General features: G+C 47.1%; 1 protein-coding gene across 2 annotated transcripts in view; it reads left to right on the forward strand.

Annotated features, from left to right (window-relative positions):
• Positions 1 to 19,664, forward strand: part of PLCL2 (phospholipase C like 2) — a 195,977-nt gene that overhangs the window by 136,491 nt on the left and 39,822 nt on the right. For both annotated transcript variants that reach the window (XM_008266046.5, XM_089332283.1), the window contains exon 4: positions 13,623 to 13,698. In XM_008266046.5, the coding sequence (XP_008264268.4) occupies positions 13,623 to 13,698 (76 nt within the window). The remainder of the gene's footprint in view (positions 1 to 13,622; positions 13,699 to 19,664) is intronic.

Consider the following 19,664-nt stretch of genomic DNA (forward strand, 5'->3'; position numbering starts at 1 on the left):
TTCCATCATTTGCCTCCTGTTCAGCCCCGCAACTGACATTCCTTCTCCCCTGTAAAGACTGACATCCCTGAGAAGAAAACACTGAAGGGGTGCAGAGTGCAGGGGAAGAGGAAGAGGTGCCGGCTGTTCACTAGTACCTGGCCAGGGTAGGAGAGCCACACGACTCAGGGATGCCACCTTGAGGTGAGAACATTCCTGACGCAAGCGCAGTATCCGATGGTTTTTCCAAACAAGTTCATAGATCGACATGAGCGGATAGAGGCTTTGGGGTGCATGATTCTAGATATGGGCTGGGGGCAGAGAGGAGGGGAAGCCTGGGTGGGCATGAGCTGCTGTGAGGTCAAGCAGAGACGTCCTTGAAAGCCACACACCCACCGTCCCCAACTGTGGGACCCCCTGCTCCCTAACACCGGCCCTGGGTGAGCAAATCGTACCATACCCTGTGGACGTCCCCACCTATTGTTGAGCAACACGGGCACTACTGTTACAAAAACAAGTACCACACGCATCTTCTGAGAAAGGAGAGGTGTATTATAGGCCTAGGAGGAGATAGAAGAAAAACCAACAAAACCCAAACCCACCTCCCTGTTCAGAAAGGGCTTTGGGAATTCATGGAGTTAGGATGAATGGGGTGTAACAGGGCAAAACCAAGTGACAGAACATGACTGGTGTGTAGGAAAGAGGTATGGAGAGTCAGTGGAGCATGCACGTTAAAAATCATGCGGGTTAATCCATGGCTGCAGCGCTGGCATCCTATATGGGAGCCAGTTTGAGTCCTGGCTGCTGCACTTCTGATTCAGCTCCCTGCTAGTGCGCCTGGGAAAGCAGCAGACGATGGCCCACGTGCTTGGGCCCCTGAGTCTGAATGGGAGATCCAGATGAAGCTCTTGGCTCCTGGCTTTGGCCTGGGCCGGCCATGACCATTGCAGTCATTTAGGGAGTGGACCAGTGAGAGATCTCTCTCTGTCTCTGTTCTTCTCTCTCTCTCTCTCTTTCTTTGCCTTTAAGATAAATAAAATAAATCTAAAGCAAAAATAAAAAATCAGGGGTGAATTCACGGACACCTCAAGTCTTTGCATGGGGTGAGAATGCACGCGTGAGATTGTTTTTATACAAAGACACAAACTGTGATAGAAATTATTGGGTGTAGGAGAGGACCCTCCCTATAGGAAGTTTTCCGATATTGGTTTTTTTGGGGGCCTGAGGGGAGTGAGAGCAGGGCGCTAGCAAAGCGTATGAGCCTTGACAATGAGACAGTCCCTGCTCAGTGCTTGCTTCTGTGGCCATGGTCAAGTCCATTTCTTTACCTGTAAAGTGGGGATAGGATCACCACCTTGAAGGATGGTGGGACTACCTGGAAATGCCCTAGAACATAACAAGTCCTCAATAAATGGCAGTCATTACCACTGTGCCAGTTCTCCAAGGCCGGAAGCCGGCAGCTCTTGAAGCTTCGATGCCCATGGGTGTGGATGTGTTAGCATCGCTCTGTGCTCCAGGGCAGCAGCCATTTGTCAGTGTGTGCTTTGCTGTGCAGCAGGTGGGGTGACCCCGTGCGTGAAGGTGGGGTCAAAGTTCAGCGTGAGGTGCAGGAAGTGGGCTTTCACGCTACCTCGTCCACTCTGAAGGGGGAAGATAGTGGCACACGTGAGTGAAGTGGCCAACACCAGGAAGAGTGCCTGGGTTGGTGGGCGCAGCGGGCGCTTGGCTGCCTTCTCGCCGTCCTGGCTGTGGACACCGCTGTGTGGAGGAGGAGGCCTGCTTCTCATTACAGAGAGGCCTCCGGTTGCTGTTCTCTTGTAACTAACATCTGTACTTAGTTAACACCGACCTGAGAGGAACTATCGCTACTTCACAGGAAGACCATGATTGAATTACCTTGTGTTAATTAGGGATGTCTAAATCACCGAGATCCCCTTGGTGAAGGCCTTCATATAAATAGGAAGTCGTAACAGTGGTGCTGTGCTTAATTCAAATGGTATCTTCTGAAATTTAATTAATTGAGTAATAGTTTTAAATGAGCCTGTCGGAGCTGTAAATGGTCCTTGGTGACTCGAAGGAGTTAACAGAGCATCCAGAAGCTCCCGGTGCTCTCTCCGAAAGCAGCTTGCTCACGGAATGATCGGGTTCCGTCAGCTCGGTGCCCCTCTACGCCTGCAGGAGAGGCGGGCCAGCTTCTGAACCATTCCCATCGTTCTCTGGGGAAGCTGCCCTCCGTACGAGACGCAGCCTCTGCACTCATGAGCAGTAATGTTTCTTAGAAGAGGGCAGACGTAGCGGGGCACTGGGCTTCTTTCCCTCCTTCCAGGCCGTAGCTGGCTGGGGACTGGGTCTTCACTGGCCCGCTCCTGGCTTCCCACAGCCCCAGTCGAAAGTTCCTGGTAGCTGAGTCCTTCACCTCACCACATCTCTTCCTCCTGTCTGACCATGGAGGACACTGGAGCACAAGGTGCATCGTCGTCGTAGCTTTATTAAGGAGCAGCCAAGAGTGAAGAGACCGACACGACCCGTGGCCTGGAGAGGATGAGGTTTATGTGTGCGCATCCCTGAGTGACCACGGTGCCAAGCAACTCCTCATTGCTATAAGCAGACTGTGTAATTTGGGAATGTTGCATAAGGCTTTCCATAGTAATCTGGAAAGATCTGGAGCACACCCAGCTCTTCCCAAGGAGACTTCAGGTCCTAGGAAGACGACCACAAAATAGGGAGAGGAGGATTGTCATAACTTAGGTGCCGACGACTAACTGTAGATGCTGTTGTATAGAAAAGCACAGCATGATCATTTACTGCATGAGCTAGTCGAAATTATTCTGTAGCTTTTCTGGATAGCTTTATAGTGGCAACGGTTCCTTTTCTAGAATTGGTTAGATTCTGTTTTGTTGCTTGAATTTCAATACTTTTTTGTTTTCCTTATGAAAATCATATAAGACTGAAAACAGTACAAGATAGAATCCAAAATTCTTTCCATTTTCTGAAATATAAGATTCAGTGACCATATATTCTTTATCCCAAAACTTGTGCTTTGATCTGTAAATAATCTGAGCAGTTGGAACCCTGTTTTTCCAAAGCCCTTTTCAGTTTTACACAAGCTCTTTGGCACACGGGAGCTTCACCAGCCCCTGGTGTGTTTAAATATGTTTGGGACCACGTAGGGACTTCTAGTGATGCTGAATCCCAGCTGGTCTTGAAATGGAAGTGCATTCCTTTTACGCCAGAGTTTGGTTGTGGCTTCCTATTTTATTTAGCTGTCTGCATAAATAGACGTGTTGGTAAGATAAGTCACTCTGGTGCATTCATTGTTTTTATTTAGCTCTGTCTCTGGGATGATTTTTCCCCCTCTTTTTCACTCTAGGAGCACACTGCAGGGCAGAGGGGCTCCAGTTTCTTCTTTCTGACATTTTCCCTTATTTTTGCTCCTTTCTCCTCTCTTCCTAGCCTGATAAATGGGGCCTTGCTGCAGACATCTAGTAGCTAATGCTAGAAGTGCTTCTCAGATCCCCCACAAAAGCCAGTGGCCCATCCAGTGTGTGCTGGCTGCCAAAGCAACTGCCAGAAAGCAGCAACTTCGAGCAACAAATGGGCTGTTTCAATCACATGATATTATCCTTTTTTTTTTTTTTTTTTGACAGGCAGAGTTAGACAGTGAGAGAGAGAGACCGAGAGAAAGGTCTTCCTTCCATTGGTTCACCCCCAAATGGCCGCTACGGCTGACACACTGCGCCGATCCAAAGCCAGGAGCCAGGTGCTTCTCCTGGTCTCCCATGCAGGTGCAGGGCCCAAGCACTTGGGCCATCCTCCACTGCACTCCCTGGCCACAGCAGAGAGCTGGCCTGGAAGAGGGGCAACCGGGACAGAATCCGGCGCCCCAACCGGGACTAGAACCCTGTGTGCCAGCGCCGTAGGCGGAAGATTAGCCTAGTGAGCCGCGGCGCCGGCCTAATCACATGATAGTATCTATCAGGACTTCTGTGCTGAATCCAGTGGTTATCTGGGTGAGTGCAGGTGACACTTGCTTTCCGCTGGGTAGCACAAGCACATGACTATCTTGTACTCTTGTGGTGAGTTTCTGTTCAGAAACCCGCTTGGCTTTTACCCTGTGCAGTGCAGCCTCCCCTGTGTGTGTGCATATGGTCGTGTACCCATTTGGAGTGAGAAGCGATAGAGGCGTTGACTGGTCGAGGAGGCCTCTCTGCTAATGTGAAAATTCAACAAGATACCCGCAGGTGAGATGGGATGTTACTTGCAGGGTTGTATCTGAAATTCAGTGCGTAAGTGGTTCCAGATAAACCAGTATTCAGAGGAAAAGCAGGTGACAGGAGAGTCACATGGATCCCTTGTGTGCCTCCCTAGCTCTGCAGTAAACTTTACAAGAAGTTAGACTATGTTGACAACTTAGAGAATTCTTGGTTTCTCAAGTGTGGGCCCAAGGTCACTCAACTCATCATGTGCTCCAGATTTACATAGCATTTGGCATTTATTCTCCGGAAAGAAATGATTGTTAGAATAGTTGAATACAATGTCGAGACAGGCTTGTATGATGCCAAGGCCATGCTGTGGTTGAAGGCAATAGAAACTCAGAGTTTAACTATTACTTCTTAATAAAACTACATTGAATTTTGTAAAACAAAAAATTCAGAAAAATTTTGAAATACTCTTCCTTCTTTTATTTATTTTTAAAGATTTATTTATTCATTTGAAAGGCCACTGAGAGAGAAGGGGGGAGGGAGGGAGGGAGGGAGGGAGGGGAGAGAGATCCTTCATCTGCTGGTTCATTCCCCAGATGGCCACAATGGCCAGGGCTGGGCCAGGCCAGTGCCAAGCCCGGAGCCTCCTCCAGGTTTCCCGTGTGGGTGGCAGGGGCCAGGCACTTGGGCCGTCCTCTACTGCTTTTCCCAGGCTGTCAGCAGGGAGCTGGATTGGAAGCAGAGCAGCAGGGGTGTGAACCAGCAACCAAGTGGGATTCCGGTGTGCCAGATAGCGACCTCACCCACCCCGCCACAGTGCTGACCCTGCTCTCTGTCTTGTGGTCAGTTCTGCTGTGACGCTTGTTTCTGAAACGCAGGTTTGTTGGAATGCAGCTGCTACTGTGTTATCTGAGCATCGCGCAAATTTCAAATTTTGCATTTGCTTGTGCACAGCTTTGTCCAGAAACAACACTGAGGAAATGCAGAAAACTGCATCTGGGTGAACTAGCTAAACATTCTCCTCTGCTCACATGTCTGCCTGCTACATCAGTGGGCTGGTGCGCTGTGAGCCACGCCGTCCACACCTGTGCCACAGCTTTCGTTAGACTGCAGGGAACCCTTCTACCACCTCTTCAGGGTAGCACACCCACTTCCACTAGTGACCTTCTGGTCTTTGTTGGGGTGAAGTGCCACGTTTATTGCAGTATTTTTGCCCTGTTTAACCTTTTAACAAATGCAAAACTGTGGTTTTACGTGTCTCAGCGAAATTTGTGAGTGCCCCTCGCCCCTTTTCGCTGTCAGCCCTGTGGTTTTTATTAGACAACTTTGCACAGTACAGTGCTTCTTGGGAATGTGTGCGTTGCATTCTAGCAGAGCTGTCAGTACTGTAGTTCATCCTGTGAAATTACCCAACGAGCAAACCCAGAGCTCCCCATACTCTGCACTCAGCTTCCTTCCAGAAACGCTCCTCACCTCCTTGTGCATTGGAAAGTGCTTGAGACCCTTGTTCCGTTCCTTCTGTCCGGCCACTCCTGTGTTGTCCCTGAACCTCTGGGTCCTCTCTGTGTAGGAATTCTGGAGCAGGGGCCGGCACTGTGACACAGCAGGTTAACGCCCTGGCCTGCAGCGCTGGCATCCCAAATGGGCACCAGGTCGAGACCCGGCTGCTCCACTTCCGATCCAGCTCTCTGCTGTGGCCTGGGAAAGCAGTAGAAGATGGCCCAAGTCCTTGGGTCCCTGCACCCACGTGGGAGACCCAGAAGAGGCTCCGAGCTCCTGGCTTTGGATCAGCACAGCTCCAGCTGTTGTGGCCAGTTGGAGTGAACCAGTGGATGGAAGCTCTCTCTCTCTCTCTCTCTCTCTCTGCATCTCCTTTTCTCTCTGTAACTCTGACTTTCAAGTAAATAAATAAATTAAAAAAAAAAAAAAAAAGAACCCTGGAGCACCACTGTGATGCTCATTTTTCTTTAAAATTCCTCCATCGGCACTGCAGACAACTCTTCCATCTCAGCTTCCACCTCCGTGCACAAAATCACCAACTTTCCACTGCCCAGACCAAGCTTTGCACGCTTCCTGGTTGCTGCTGGAAATTCGCACAAGACTTCTGCTGTGTCCACCAGCTCAGCTCAACTGGGGCAGGAGTCCACATCCCAGCTGGTTACGAGTGGACAGACTGAGGGGCACGGAAGGGCTCCCTGCAGCTGGAAGGAGTTGGCCTTTTTATTTGTGAACTGCAAAGCACTTGCAGCTGGCGGGTTGTTACAGCTCCTGCTATCCCAGCCCGTGTACCCTCTCTGTGTCTCTGGTTCTTCCTTCTGTGTGCCCTGCTGAGTCGTCCCAGCCTGCAGCCCTTCATCTCGTCCTCTGCCAGCCCTCGGCTGCCTCTCCCCTAGCAGTGGCCCATGCCCTGCCTGCTTCCCTCCCTTCCTTGACTCCGCTCCTTGGCTCAGCATTCAGCTTCGATCCCAGCACACACTCTCTGCCTCAGATGGTCCAGGGTTTGTGAGGACATTCAGTCTCCATAGAGTAGATCCATGTCTTATCCAGTCTGCCCCCTGGCTCCTTTGCTGCCCACACCCCTCCCCCCCTTTCTTCTGCTGTGAGTTCAAAGCCCAGAGAACTTACTTTACATTGTTGTGGATTCTGCCCCTCCCTCACATGCGTGCAGTGGGGTCCTGGTGTGGTCTCAACCAAACTAACCAAACTGCTTCTCTCTGTGAAAAGTGCCTTTTATCGGCAAATCATTAGGTTTGTCCTGTGATTTTCTTTTCTCTAGATTCCCCCCCTATAATTTGCATAGTGAAAAATGTAAAAGTGAAATTTCACGAGAAACCTGGACAAGGTGCTTTGGAGAGGTTGTTGAGCAGGTGTCTGCACGGTGACCTTGCTGGCAGGAACAAGGGTAACCAGCTCCCGGCCCTCCCCCGCAGCTGGGTGCCGCCACGCCCCTCCTGCACCTGTGCAAAGAAGCACTGGGTTAAACTGCAGAGAGCCTGCAGCCTTTTAGACCTCAGTTCAAATATGCGGCTTTTAAACAAAAAGCTGTGACTTTATAAATGATTCCTCTCCCATTAGTTCAAATTTGTGACATTTGCTGTTCTTGCAAAGCTTTATTTTAGTAAAAGAAAATGTTACCTCTGAATTTCGGTTTGCAAGTCCTAGATCGCAGTGTTCCCGCATTTGACTCGACAGTTCTTCACCCACTCAGTAATAATTACTGTAAAGTGTTAAAAAGAAAAGCCATATTGTTAGCTCAAGGATGCAGAAAAAAAAAAGTCACTGGGGCTTGTGGATTCCTGCAGAAGGGCGCTGGCCTTTCTGTCCCATTCTGGGGTCAGGGGCTGGCTCGCCCCATAGGCGGTGCAGCAGGAGGCTGACAAGCCGCGGTGAGCTGAAGGCACCGCAGCCCACTCATTTATAAAAACGGAAGTTGATTTTCTCACCGCCCCAGATCAAGCTGTCAGCCTCTGGCGGGGTTCTTCTTGGTGCGTGCTCCCACAGTGGAAGGTGGGAGAGCCCGGTAGCTGCATGCTGTGTCCAGGGCCTCTTTTATTCACGAGGGAAGAGCCCTCTGGCTGCCAGCACATTGGCTGCACCGGAGTTCTGGAGGGGACACAGAGCACAGGCTGCCATTCAGAGCCTTCTGATCAGAGGGAAAACATGATTAGGGTTGAATCCCGTCCTGTTTTCTGAAGGCCTCGTCCCTGATGTACATCGCTGTCTTGATGTTCATCCTTGGAGTCCCGAGACAAGTCCTGCTGTGGCTCAGTCCTCCCAGGCTCTTTCCTGAGCCTACTGGTGGTGGCTGAAGCCGCACCTGCCACCCGGCCATCCACTGGTCCACGGAGGCCACTGTGGATCTCCAAGTGTGGGGTGTTCAGCAGGGAGGGCTGGCTGTGCTCCGTCATTGGCATATCTGAGAGTGCTAGTCTTTGAGTGTGTTTGGGAAGATGCTTACCTGTTAGGACTCTGTGTCACCTTGTTCTCCTTCTTGAGGGCTGCGGGGCTGTTCTGCCGCTGTGACTGGGTGAGAAACAGCACAGCAGACGCACCGCTGCACCTGTGAGCTGGGTGCAGGGACAGGCCAAGGAGGGAGTTAGGAGGTGGGGATTTTCCCTCTGAAACTGAGGTTTCAAAACAAGAATAAGGGACAAATCAACACCTTAGAAGACATTATTACTTACTCTTCATTCACCCAAGGACTTAAAATCACTGGCAAAGTACTTTCGTAATTAACAAACTCTGTGTTCCTGAGATGAAAGGAGATTTAGTAAGTTGTCCAAAATCAAACATGGCATCCTTATGGTAAAAACAGTAGACTTCAGGGCTATCACCTGCAATGCCAGCATCCCATGTGGGCGCCAGTTCAAGTCCCACTGCTCCACTTCCAATCCTGCTCTCTGCTATGGCCTGGGAAAGCAGTCCCTGGGCCCCTGCACCCACATGGCAGACCCAGAGGCTCCTGGCTCCTGGCTTCAGATGGGCACAGCTCCAGCCATTGTGGCCATCTGGGGAGTGAACCAGCGGATGGAGCTCTCACTCTCCTCTCTCTCTCTCTCTCTCTCTGCCTCTGCCTCTCTGTAGCTCTGCCTTTCAAATAGATAAATAAATAACTCTTTTGTAAAAAATAGACTTGCATATTCTGAAAACGGATTTTTCCTACCTGATGGGCAGATTGTAAAACAAAAAATAAAGGAGCAATCTACAGAAAGCTAGTAAATAAAACATAAGAATACAGTAATCGTCTTCTTCATAGCCATATCTGCAGAGAAGTTTCTCCCACACTGCTATGCGGAGTTATTTTCAAAACAGCACTCTTGGCCGGTGCCGCGGCTCACTAGGCTAATCCTCCGCCTTGCGGCGCCGGCATTCCGGGTTCTAGTCCCGGTCGGGGCGCCAGATTCTGTCCCGGTTGCCCCTCTTCCAGGTCAGCTCTCTGCTATGGCCAGGGAGTGCAGTGGAGGATGGCCCAAGTGCTTGGGTCCTGCACCCCATGGGAGACCAGGAGAAGCACCTGGCTCCTGCCGTCGGATCAGCACGGTGCGCCGGCCGCAGCACGCCGACCGTGGCGGCCATTGGAGGGTGAACCAACGGCAAAGGAAGACCTTTCTCTCTGTCTCTCTCTCTCACTGTCCACTCTGCCTGGCCAAAAAAAACAAACAAACAAAAAATAAATAAAGCAGCACTCTTAGGAAGGGCATTTCTGGTTTGTGTTCAGCGTACTGATTTCAGTTGCTAAACTTTGTGCTCTTCATCTTCTTGAGTCCTGTGTTAGAACCTCATATGGGCTCCAAAAAGGTTGTGAAAAAAATGAAATTAAAAGACAGGTTTATTTGCAAAGGTTGTTCAAATTTTCATAGACTGTACATATTATGAAAAAAAAAACTGCATGGATGTCACAGGTTTTTGGTCCAAAATAAATACACTTCAGTTCCATCTATTCACCTAACTTTCTAAAGTCCCCATCTCCACAGGGAAAACAAGGTAACTTAAAGCTGTTTTTCCTTGTCTCATCTCGATATTATTCCCCACACATCTGCTTTGTCTAACGTAAAATGTTTATTCTAGTCATTTCACATTAAATGTGAATGAGTTTTCTGTACAATAAATTGTTTATTGTCATTTTTAAAAAAAGTTTTCTCAAAGTGCTTCATAGCAACTTTTTTTGGAAAACACAGCTCTGGGTCAGTGTCAGACGACCAGACCATCCTTTCAGGAGCTACAGAATTCCCTGTGCTCCTTCTGGAACATTCTGTGTCACTTTCCTCTCAACTTGGGCAATTGCTTCTCATGTGTCAAGACCCATCGTGGTATTATAGAAAAAGCAGCAACCTGGAGGTCCCACGGAATGCCAGTTCTATTATTTATTAATTATAAGTCCTTTTGCCTGTTTGCTGCCAGCCTTGGGAAAGTGGTCTTCAGCATTCACATCTGTAAAACTAACATCAACTGTCAAATACCCACCTCCCATGGATAGTGTGACCGTTAAATGAAAGAGAAAGCGCTGGGTGCATGTCTGATGCAGATTAGTGGTTGAATCACTTTCATCTTGATTCATTTAACCAACACTTGTACTGTTCATAATCACAGCCTGTTACAAAGTAGCAGACCCGGTCAGAGACAGGTCCCTAACTAGATCAGCGGGGGCCCAGGGCTGCCCTTGTTGGATCTTCAGTGCCCTGTGCTTCAGCCAACGAAGGGGAAGGGAAGACACGAGCGGGCTGGGTGGGTGGCAGGGAGGCCGATCCCCAGGAGCTGCCCGCCGAGACCCCTGACCCTTAGTGCTCCTCCTAGGAGACCCTACCCCCCCGTAGAACTCCCTTCCGAGTGCCCAGAGGGGCCGTGACACTCAAGGAGCGCTTAGGCAAGGCCGCAAGAGTGGAAGATGAACCAACTCACACTTTGCACAAGACTCGAAACTGTTTACATACATTAATTATAAATGTGTACCTCAAAACTATACAAAGATATAAACTGGTACTTCTCGCTTCCAGAGGAAGCGCTGCAAACATTTAATAACAGATGTGACAAAGTGAGTCATGTCTGCCTTCCTGAGCGGATTGTTTACCGTGTGCCTGCCTTCCCCTGGCTGTCCTTGTGGAGTTGCCTCGCCTGCAGTCTGCTAATGCCTGCTGCTGTTTACTTCCAAGTCTCAGGATAACTCACTGTGTGTGTGTTCTCTGCCCGGGTGTATCAGCCACCTCCACACTTTATTCACTGCTCATGAGTTAAGGGGGTGGGGGAGGGACGTTCACTCCCATTATCAGGAGAGGAACTTCCGTATTGAAATCTAAGCCACAAACAGATACTTCTGTGGGCATCACCGTGGGTGCCATGACACCACAGGTGCCTCCCCGTTACAATAACTCACCCAAGGGCTGCAGCTTAGCGCTGAGTTCCATCACACACAGGCTGCAAGAGCAGAGCCACGTTTTATTGTGATTATTGTTTGTTCATCTGTCTTTTCTTCCTTACCACCCTCAACACTTAGTATGGGCCCCACACATACAGAGTTACAGAGAGGCAGAGGGAGAGAGAGAGAAAGAGAGAGAGAGAAAGGTCTTCCCTCTGCTGGTTCACTCCCCAAATGGCCCCAACTGCAGGAGCGTGGAGCTTCTTCCGGATCTCCCACGTGGGTGCAGCGGCCCAATCACTCGGGCCATCTTCTACTGCTCTCCCAGACCATTAGCAGGGAGCTGTATCGGAAGTGGAGCAGCCAGGACTCAAACCAGCACTCATATGGGATGCCGGCGCCACAGGTGGAGGTTTAACCTACTGTACCACAACGCCAGCCACAAGTGGTGTAATGTCTTTAACAAGCTCATTGTGTACGTAGGAAGTTTTGGTTCTGGAAGGTTAAATACCTGCCCTAGATGACAAAGCTAATGAGTGGCAGCAGCAGCACTGAAGCCCGTATGCCTGTGTGTTCTTCCTGCCTCAGCACACCCACTTCCTCGCCCACCGAGTGGTGCTGGTCTGGACCACCTTTCCCCTGTGTGCTGTCTGCCTGGTCCTGTGCTCACTGTTCCCCTTTTATTCCCTTCCTTCCTTCTGTTCCTGCTTGTTTGCTCCCTGACTGGTTTTGCTTCTTTGCTTGCATTTTTTTTTCCTTTTTCCTGTTTGATGGATGCACAGTTGGTCAACCTCCATGCTTGCTAGAAGTCCTTGCTTTTCAGATCTCTCGTTGGCTTGACATCAAAGCTGGAAAAGGTTACCTCTGACGGTTTGGACCTTTTCAGTATGCAAATCATGTCATGGTACAAATGATTTTATATCAGTATAATCGAGTTCTTAACTATTCATTTTTATCACTGCCTGTTCAATATGTCAGGCTGTAAAATAGCATATTTTAATTTATAGGGATGACTCAGATCTTGGAGAGAGAATATGAAAATACTGAATTACAAAGTGTAAGCTTCATCCTGTAGGCCATGTAGCCCCAGTTTCAGCACAGGCCGGCCTGTAATAGACCCTCCCCGAATAAAGAAGAGTTTGTAAACAATGCCTACACTGGCCTTTCACAGTTTTATTGTATTATAATTTTTGTAGAACAGTAAAAGTTGATAAATGCTGTATGATTAATGTTGAGAATCCAGTGCACTTTTTAAAGAGTCATATTGGCTATACTTTGAGTAAGTACAGCTGATCAAAATATGATGTTCTTTGAGTTATACGAACAGCCTATGCTACGCATATTTAGTTAGTATAGGCAATTGCTCTGACGGTTAGTGACAAATATCATGAAGAAAAACAAGACAGAGTTAAAGGAATGAATGGGTGCTTATTATTTAAAAATAGAAAGGCCATGTAAAATTGGTGAGTAATATTGTAATGCAAAATATTTGAACATTTAAGTATAAAAACTTAGACACTCAGACAAGTATTGTACCCATTTAAGTATGAGACTTGAAACTAGCTATCCCGTTTTCATAGTGATTTTATAACCAACATGATTATTTGAGACAGATGGTTTCCTAGCAGTTTGGTAATTGAAATAATTGGTCATCGTGCTCTGGTCCGTTCTTTTATTCAGCCTTGAGCTTTTTTTTTTTTTTTTAAAGATTTTATTTATTTATTTGACAGGCAGAGTTACAGACAGTGAGAGAAAGAGTCAGAGACAAAGGTCTTCCTTCCGTTGGTTCACTCCCCAAACAGCCACAACAGCCAGAGCTGCGCCGATCCGCAGCCAGGAGCCTCCTGCTCTCCCACGCGGGTGCAGGGGCCCAAGCACTTGGGCCATCCTCCACTGCTTTCCCAGGCCACAGCAGAGAGCTGGACTGGAAGAGGAGCAACTGGGGCTAGAACCAGCGCCCATATGGGATGCTGGCGCCGCAGGCGGAGGATTAACCTAGTTCGCCACAGCGCCGGCCCCAGCCTTGAGCTTTTAAAATAAGCTCATGCAGTCTGCAGCAAGAACTTTAAGTTGAATATTTTTAAAACCATTGATAGTAGTGTTTATGATTTGTGATGAATGGCATCAAATAAATGCTGTTCATTGATTCTCCTTATTCGTCTTAAATTTTCAGATGAAGACATTTTGACTGAAACGGGTGAAGTATGTAAGGCCTTTCCACAAGAGAAGTGTAAGATTTTGTTAAAATAGATGACCAAAAATGTGATTTAGAGCTCAAGTCAGACGTGCTGCACACATTTATCTGTAGCTCCTCGCACTGAGACAAACTCAGTACTGGCGCAGGGTTCAGGTTCAGCGTTGCGCTAGCCTAGGTGCGCTGAGAGCATGCTGCACAGTCTTGTCTAAACTGCCGTGTGAGGAACGCATTTCACATTTGTAACAGACATACTTGAACTTGACTAATGGGAAGTCAGATTAAAAAAAAAAAAAACCCAACACTTTGCATCCTCACATCAGCCTGCTTTTAGGAGAGGGGCCTTGTGCGTGACGCCCGGTTGTCGGAATCTCACGTGTGCTATTCCTTGCAGATGATCCAGTCCCTCAAGGCGGTGCTGGAGAACGCGGATGCTGTCTATGAGAAGATCGTGCACTGTCAGAAGGCAGGTGAGTGGGGCTGCTTTCTCAGCCAGACAGTTGTCTCAACGTGACTGCATCCTTCTTATCCTCTATCAGCAAAATCAGGCATGAAAGCCATTTTTCCGTGGCGTAAGGAAACATGAATTCACTGCTTCTCCAAGCTGGATAACAGATTCACCTGGATTAGGGGAGCAGGGGGCTGTCAGACTCCGTGGTGCAAGGGAGGGGAATGGCCGGAAGTCCTTCCGCCTGGCCCTGCCAGGCACTGCAGGCAGCACTCGGAATTCAGCAAATCGGTAGCAGGCTAATTTTAAGTTGATAATTTCTTAGGGCCCGTGGATGACTTACAAATATCCCAATGGCCCTTGGGAGAAGAGAGGTTCCCCACCTCTGGTAGGGTGTGGGGCAGGAATTAAGAGCTGTTAAGAATTCTCAGTGTTTCTAGTGCCCAGGTAAGACTGAGCTCTGCCCCAATCTGTGGTAGCTGTGTTGCTACACACCCACCTGCTGGCCCCTGGGACTTGAGAGTGCACAGTAGGCTCAGGGAGGCTCGTGCGGGTAAGGACTAACCAGGAAAGTGGACATGTACTGTCTATGCTTTTTAACACATGGGCATTTTCAAGTGCTGATAAGTTCACGGACATCCAAATGTTATACTAGATTCTGAAATTCTACTTCCGTTGACAGCATCTTCTTAATCAACATGTGTCTAATTTTAGCTGTGGTAAAACAAAACAATCAAGTATCCTACATTGTAATAAAAATGGAGTTCTTTCAGGTTTCTAATTTCGCTGTGTCCGCTTGGAAGACTGTCACGGAGAGAGTATTTGTCAGTCATAAATAAGAATATCTTTAGCTGCTTTCTAAGGTTTTGGATTGCTGTTTTTTAACATCAAGAGACTATCACATAGCCTGAAAAGAAAATCGTCTCTCATCTCAGAAATGAACTCACTTAAAGCAGACTGAAGACAAAGAAGTGTGTGACAGTTTTCTTTTCTGACGGACCAGACACGTTCGTGACTCATCAATAAACTCCAAAATCTCCAAGCTGCTTTATTCATCTTGTCAGCAAAAATTGTTAGCAGAGTGGTCCTTCCACTCCTGGTCATCCCCAGGCTGATCTCCCGACAGTCCACAACTAAAACAGATTGCTTCAAACACATGTCACGTGTCATTTTTATCATGTCACCATCCTGTACAAAATCACACAGTACCTGGTGCTGCACACACCAAATCTAAGCTTTTAACTTGGCATGTGAGATCATCTGCCAGTTGGCCCACCATAAATAATAATACATTGCCAATAATATGTAAAATATTTTAATTACACCATCTTTCATTCATTCGTTAAGCATGAATTGAACTTCTGTATGCATAAGGTACTTGGTAGCTCTTGCATACCAAAATATGAAAAAAAAGGTCGTTTTTTTTGTCTTCTAAAATCTTCAAATTGAACAGGAGATATGAAAGTGAATACAGTCAAATATATTGAGTATTAACTGTGATTACTGAAGAGCTCAGCTCAGTTGCAGTTGGGACCCATATGCTTTTCAGAACAGGACGGGGACTGAATTTTAAAGTACTGACTGTCGTAGCTGTGTACACAGAGTTTTCTTTTTTCTGTTTTTTTTTTTTTGTTGTTTGTTTGTTTGTTTGTTTTTAAGATCTGTTTATTTGACAGGTAGAGTGGCAGAGACAGAGTGCGAGAGGTCTTCCATCCACTGGTTCACTCCCCAAAATGGCCATAATGGCCAGGGCTGGTGGAGGCCAAAGCCAGGAGCCCAGAACTCCAACGTGACCTCCCCTGTGAGTGGCAAGGGCCCACAACCCTGGTCCCTGCAGGCAATTCACGGGAGACTACTGATAACAGCTGAGGAAGGTGCTCCAGGGAGTGATGGGGGGCCACCCACCCTCTCCCTTGGGCTGCCCTGCCCAGTTCCCTGTGTGTTTCCAGTTAGATTTGCCCAGACCGTCTGTCTGGTAAGACTTTGTCTCCACCCTCTCTGCCAGCCTGCACTTCTCTGAAATTATCTCAACAGTCTTCCAGGGGAGCTTTTGCGACTTTCCCATCTCTGTTACCTGAACCGTTCCATGCAGTCCTTGAAAACGTTTATTAGCTTCAGTTGACAGAGCGTCTGCAGTTGTTGTGTTATTAATGTATTCCATCTCCTGAGCAGGTACCGAGACTGTGTATTAGGTTACTCTCTGTGCTTTCCCATGACGTGTGTTCTAACAGTCCAGCACAATAGTCCCTTAAATACTAACTGACTGGATGTGAACTGACTTATTATTAAGTGCTCTGTTCCATTACATGCAGGTATCACTGTGAGAATTGCGGACTTTGTAGAATTTTTAAGATGAGCTGTTTGTCAGAAAAAAACGAATTTTATTAATTCAGAAATCTGAATTATTTTCAATTCGCTGGTTTATGAAATGTGCTCACGTGTCATAGAATGAAGCTTTATGTTGTTCTTAGGTCTGACTGTAGTGAGGTATATGTCTGCACTTAAAAAGCTGAAGGCTTTGGGATTTTTGCATGGGCGTGGCCCATAGCCAGGAACCACCCTGTAGTAAGTCAAGTGGCTCTGCCTGTGAAGATCTTTAGAAGCCTGAAAGATTATCTTTTGGTTTCACACTTACTGCCAACACCTACACTGCCCTTATCTTATCTTGAGTACTCATTTTAGAGTCCCTTGATGTTTTGATTTTCATGTTTACAGTTATCAGAAAGAGGTGAAGTCATTACTCACATGAAGAATTGCTAATCTGTGTTGGGCTCAAAATGCATTTGCATAAGTTTTTACTTTGGAGAAGTCATTGTCATTCTGCCTGCAGAACTTCAGTCTGGCAAAGATGCAGGATCCCAAAGAGCTGTAAGAGAGGATTCTTTCAGAAGTATTTCAGACTTTTAAAATACAAATTTATATTCTTATTGCATAAAACAACTGGAAATAAGGATTTAGACAACCTGCCCTGACAACATGTTTAGAAGTGCACCCGGCTTGGACAAGTTCAGGGCCCTGGTTATATAACTGTTTTTTTTAGAGAAGAAGGTGTGTGTGCTGATGTATTTTTTGGGAAGAGAAGGGGGGCAAGAGAGGAGAGCTCAGAAGTGAAGACCCCTGTTCAGTCAGAGGGCAGCGGTGCTGATCAAAGGGACTAAGTAAGTGTTGGGCCGCAGAGGGCGGTGTGGGATGCAGGAGTCCACACGGCCTGTGCGTGAGGCAGGTGAGTGAGTGACAAGCGACACGGCTGTCCACGGAGCATGTGCAGCAGCGCTGAACAGCTGTCTGCAGGAGGAGAAACATCATACAAGTTCATTTTGTTTTTTAAATTTGGGGGAGCTGATAAAAGATTTGCCAGGTCCTTTCAGGGGAAGCATCCGTCTTCTACTCTGTCTCTTCTTCCAGGGCCCTAACTGTAGCCTACTGTGGGTTATGATTTCCTTCCTCGTCACTAATTCCATCTGCTTGGTAACGGGTAGGAAGATGATACTACAGAAACCAAGGCTGCTTCGCTTCCATGAGCTGGGTGTTCTGATCAGGTGATTTTAAATGGAAAATAAATTGTTCCCTGGAGAAGAAAAAAAAGAAACCAATGACATAGCTCCTGTTAGAGATGAATTAATACATTTATTTAATCTCTACTCCCTTTTAAACCTCGCTGGAATGACAGTAGGGGGTTTTTATTTAAGGCACAAATCCACAAGGACAAACAACAAAATGGTAGCAACAAAATATTGGAAACTGAACAATAGTTGGAGAGGTGATAATTGACTGAGCAGCTGTTAATTGGCTTAACTGTCCACCCAAGAGAGCTGAATGGGAGGCTGGGACTGGACAGACAGCATGATTCACACTGCGGACCGCCTGCTTGGAATTGGGTGGCACCAGCTGGGAGTGGGGCTAAGGCTGGATAAGAGAAAAACTGACTGAGAGCCGGAGTTGATGTGAGCCGGCTACACCCAGCAAAATTCTCTTTCTTCATATGGCAAATTGAATAAGTAATGCTTGCAAAAAAAAGTGTAACAAGATGATATAAGTATGTGACTCAGAAATAATGGACATAAATGCTAAAAAAGGGAAAAATCAGCTAAAGGATTTGAATATGACTACTTCTAGGGAGGGGGAATTGGTGACAACTGTTTGTCTCTTTATACAGGTGCATAATTCTTATAAAAATACAAACTACATTTAAAGAAAAAATAAGGAGGGAATCAAGGGCTGGAAGCTGCCCCCTGTGGGGGGACCGGGTGAGGTTACAGAGGGGCAGCAGCCCCTCTGAGGTCACGGGCATGCGTCTGTGCCTGCGGGTGCAGTGGAAATGTGGAATCTTCCTGGAGGGGTTCAGGAGTTTTCGTGGCAGTGAGCATGTTGAGGTTTTGAGCATCTCGATACAGGATAGAGCAGAGCAGGTGCCCTGTGGGTGCAGGCGTGGCCCTGAGCCTCTTTCCTGGAACATCCTGGGGACAGTGCGAGTAACTGCTTGGATGCAGACACACACTGGTCACAGAACTGCATGACAGCCGACTCACCCCTGCCTAAGAACCTTCACCAGTGGAGTTTCCCCAGCGCCACGCGAGAAGGGGGCGGGAAGTTAGGAAGGTGCTTGGCCCGCCTGGGGTCCCTGTCCCGTGATCAGTTCCCAGAGTTCTGCTCTCATGTCACCTCTTCCTCCCTGCCCTCATTGTAAGTCCACAGAGCCTCTGGAAGGAACCTTTTCATTTCAATAGCAACTACTCGGCTCTGCTGGCAGATGCTGTGCTGTAGAGGGGAAGGAGTGATGACCTTAGTTCAGGCTATTCTAATTGCTTATTTTTATTTATTTATTTATTTGACAGGTAGAGTAATAGGCAGAGTTATGGACAGTGAGAGAGACAGAGAGAAAGGTCTTCCTTCCGTTGGTTCACCCCCCAAATGGCCACTACGGCCGGTGCTGCGCCGATCCAAAGCCAGGAGCCAGGTGCTTCCTCCTGGTCTCCCATGCGGGTGCAGGGGCCCAAGCACTTGGGCCATCCTCCACTGCCTTCCTGGGCCACAGCAGAGAGCTGGACTGGAAGAGGAGCAACTGAGACTAGAACCCGGCGCCCATATGGGATGCCAGCATTGTAGGCGGAGGATTAACCAAGTGAGCCATGGCGCCGACCCCTATTATAATTGCTTATTAAAGGTAAGAAGATCCACAGTTCAAGCAAAATCTACAAACTGAACAAGTCACCTTTCCCCTACAAATATCTGACAGTTCAAATATATAGAGAATGTATATGTATATATGTGTTCATACACATATAAATGTATATTCACCTGCACTTCAAAAAGTTCATGGAAAATAGAATTTAAAAAATAGGTTTATTTTCTTGCAGAGCTTTTTTGAATATGACAGATCCTCAAAAAGTTCACGCAAAATATGTATAGGAAAAAACTGTGAATGGATCTCAAGATTTTTTTGTGACAAAATAAAGTTACTGTCAAATTCTATTTTTCCACAAACTATTTGAAGCATCCTAATTGATATCTTCAGATGAACTAAAATAACTGGCCTGAATGATCTCAAGATTTTTCTAGCTCTCAAATTCTATGGCATACAAATCCTTTAATATAAATATGCAAGGGATTGATTGTAAAAGGGAATATACAAGGAGTTGAGTAAAGTGAACAAATACATTCTAAGGATGTTCCAGTAGTATTTAGAGGTAAACTTTCTTTTAAGAATAAGAAAATTAAATAAATTTTTACCTGTATTCTTTCATTATAGTCATTATACTTTCTATTATAATTCAATGTCATGTCAATCACACAGTCACCCAGAAAGGGAATATGTTCCATATCAAAGTACTGTGCTAATTATTCACTTGATATGCAAAAACAAGAATGACAGAGATCTGTGCTATCATGAAAAATCATAAAACACAACCAGTGCATGATGAAGAAAACAGAACATTTGAAGACAGGAGGGCTCTGAGTCTTCTGCGGGGTGTTTTGTTGGTAGAGGAG

This window comes from Oryctolagus cuniculus, chromosome 4, assembly GCF_051225735.1.
Source record: "Oryctolagus cuniculus isolate XC-2025 breed Fujian yellow rabbit chromosome 4, ASM5122573v1, whole genome shotgun sequence".
Lineage (NCBI taxonomy): Eukaryota > Metazoa > Chordata > Mammalia > Lagomorpha > Leporidae > Oryctolagus > Oryctolagus cuniculus.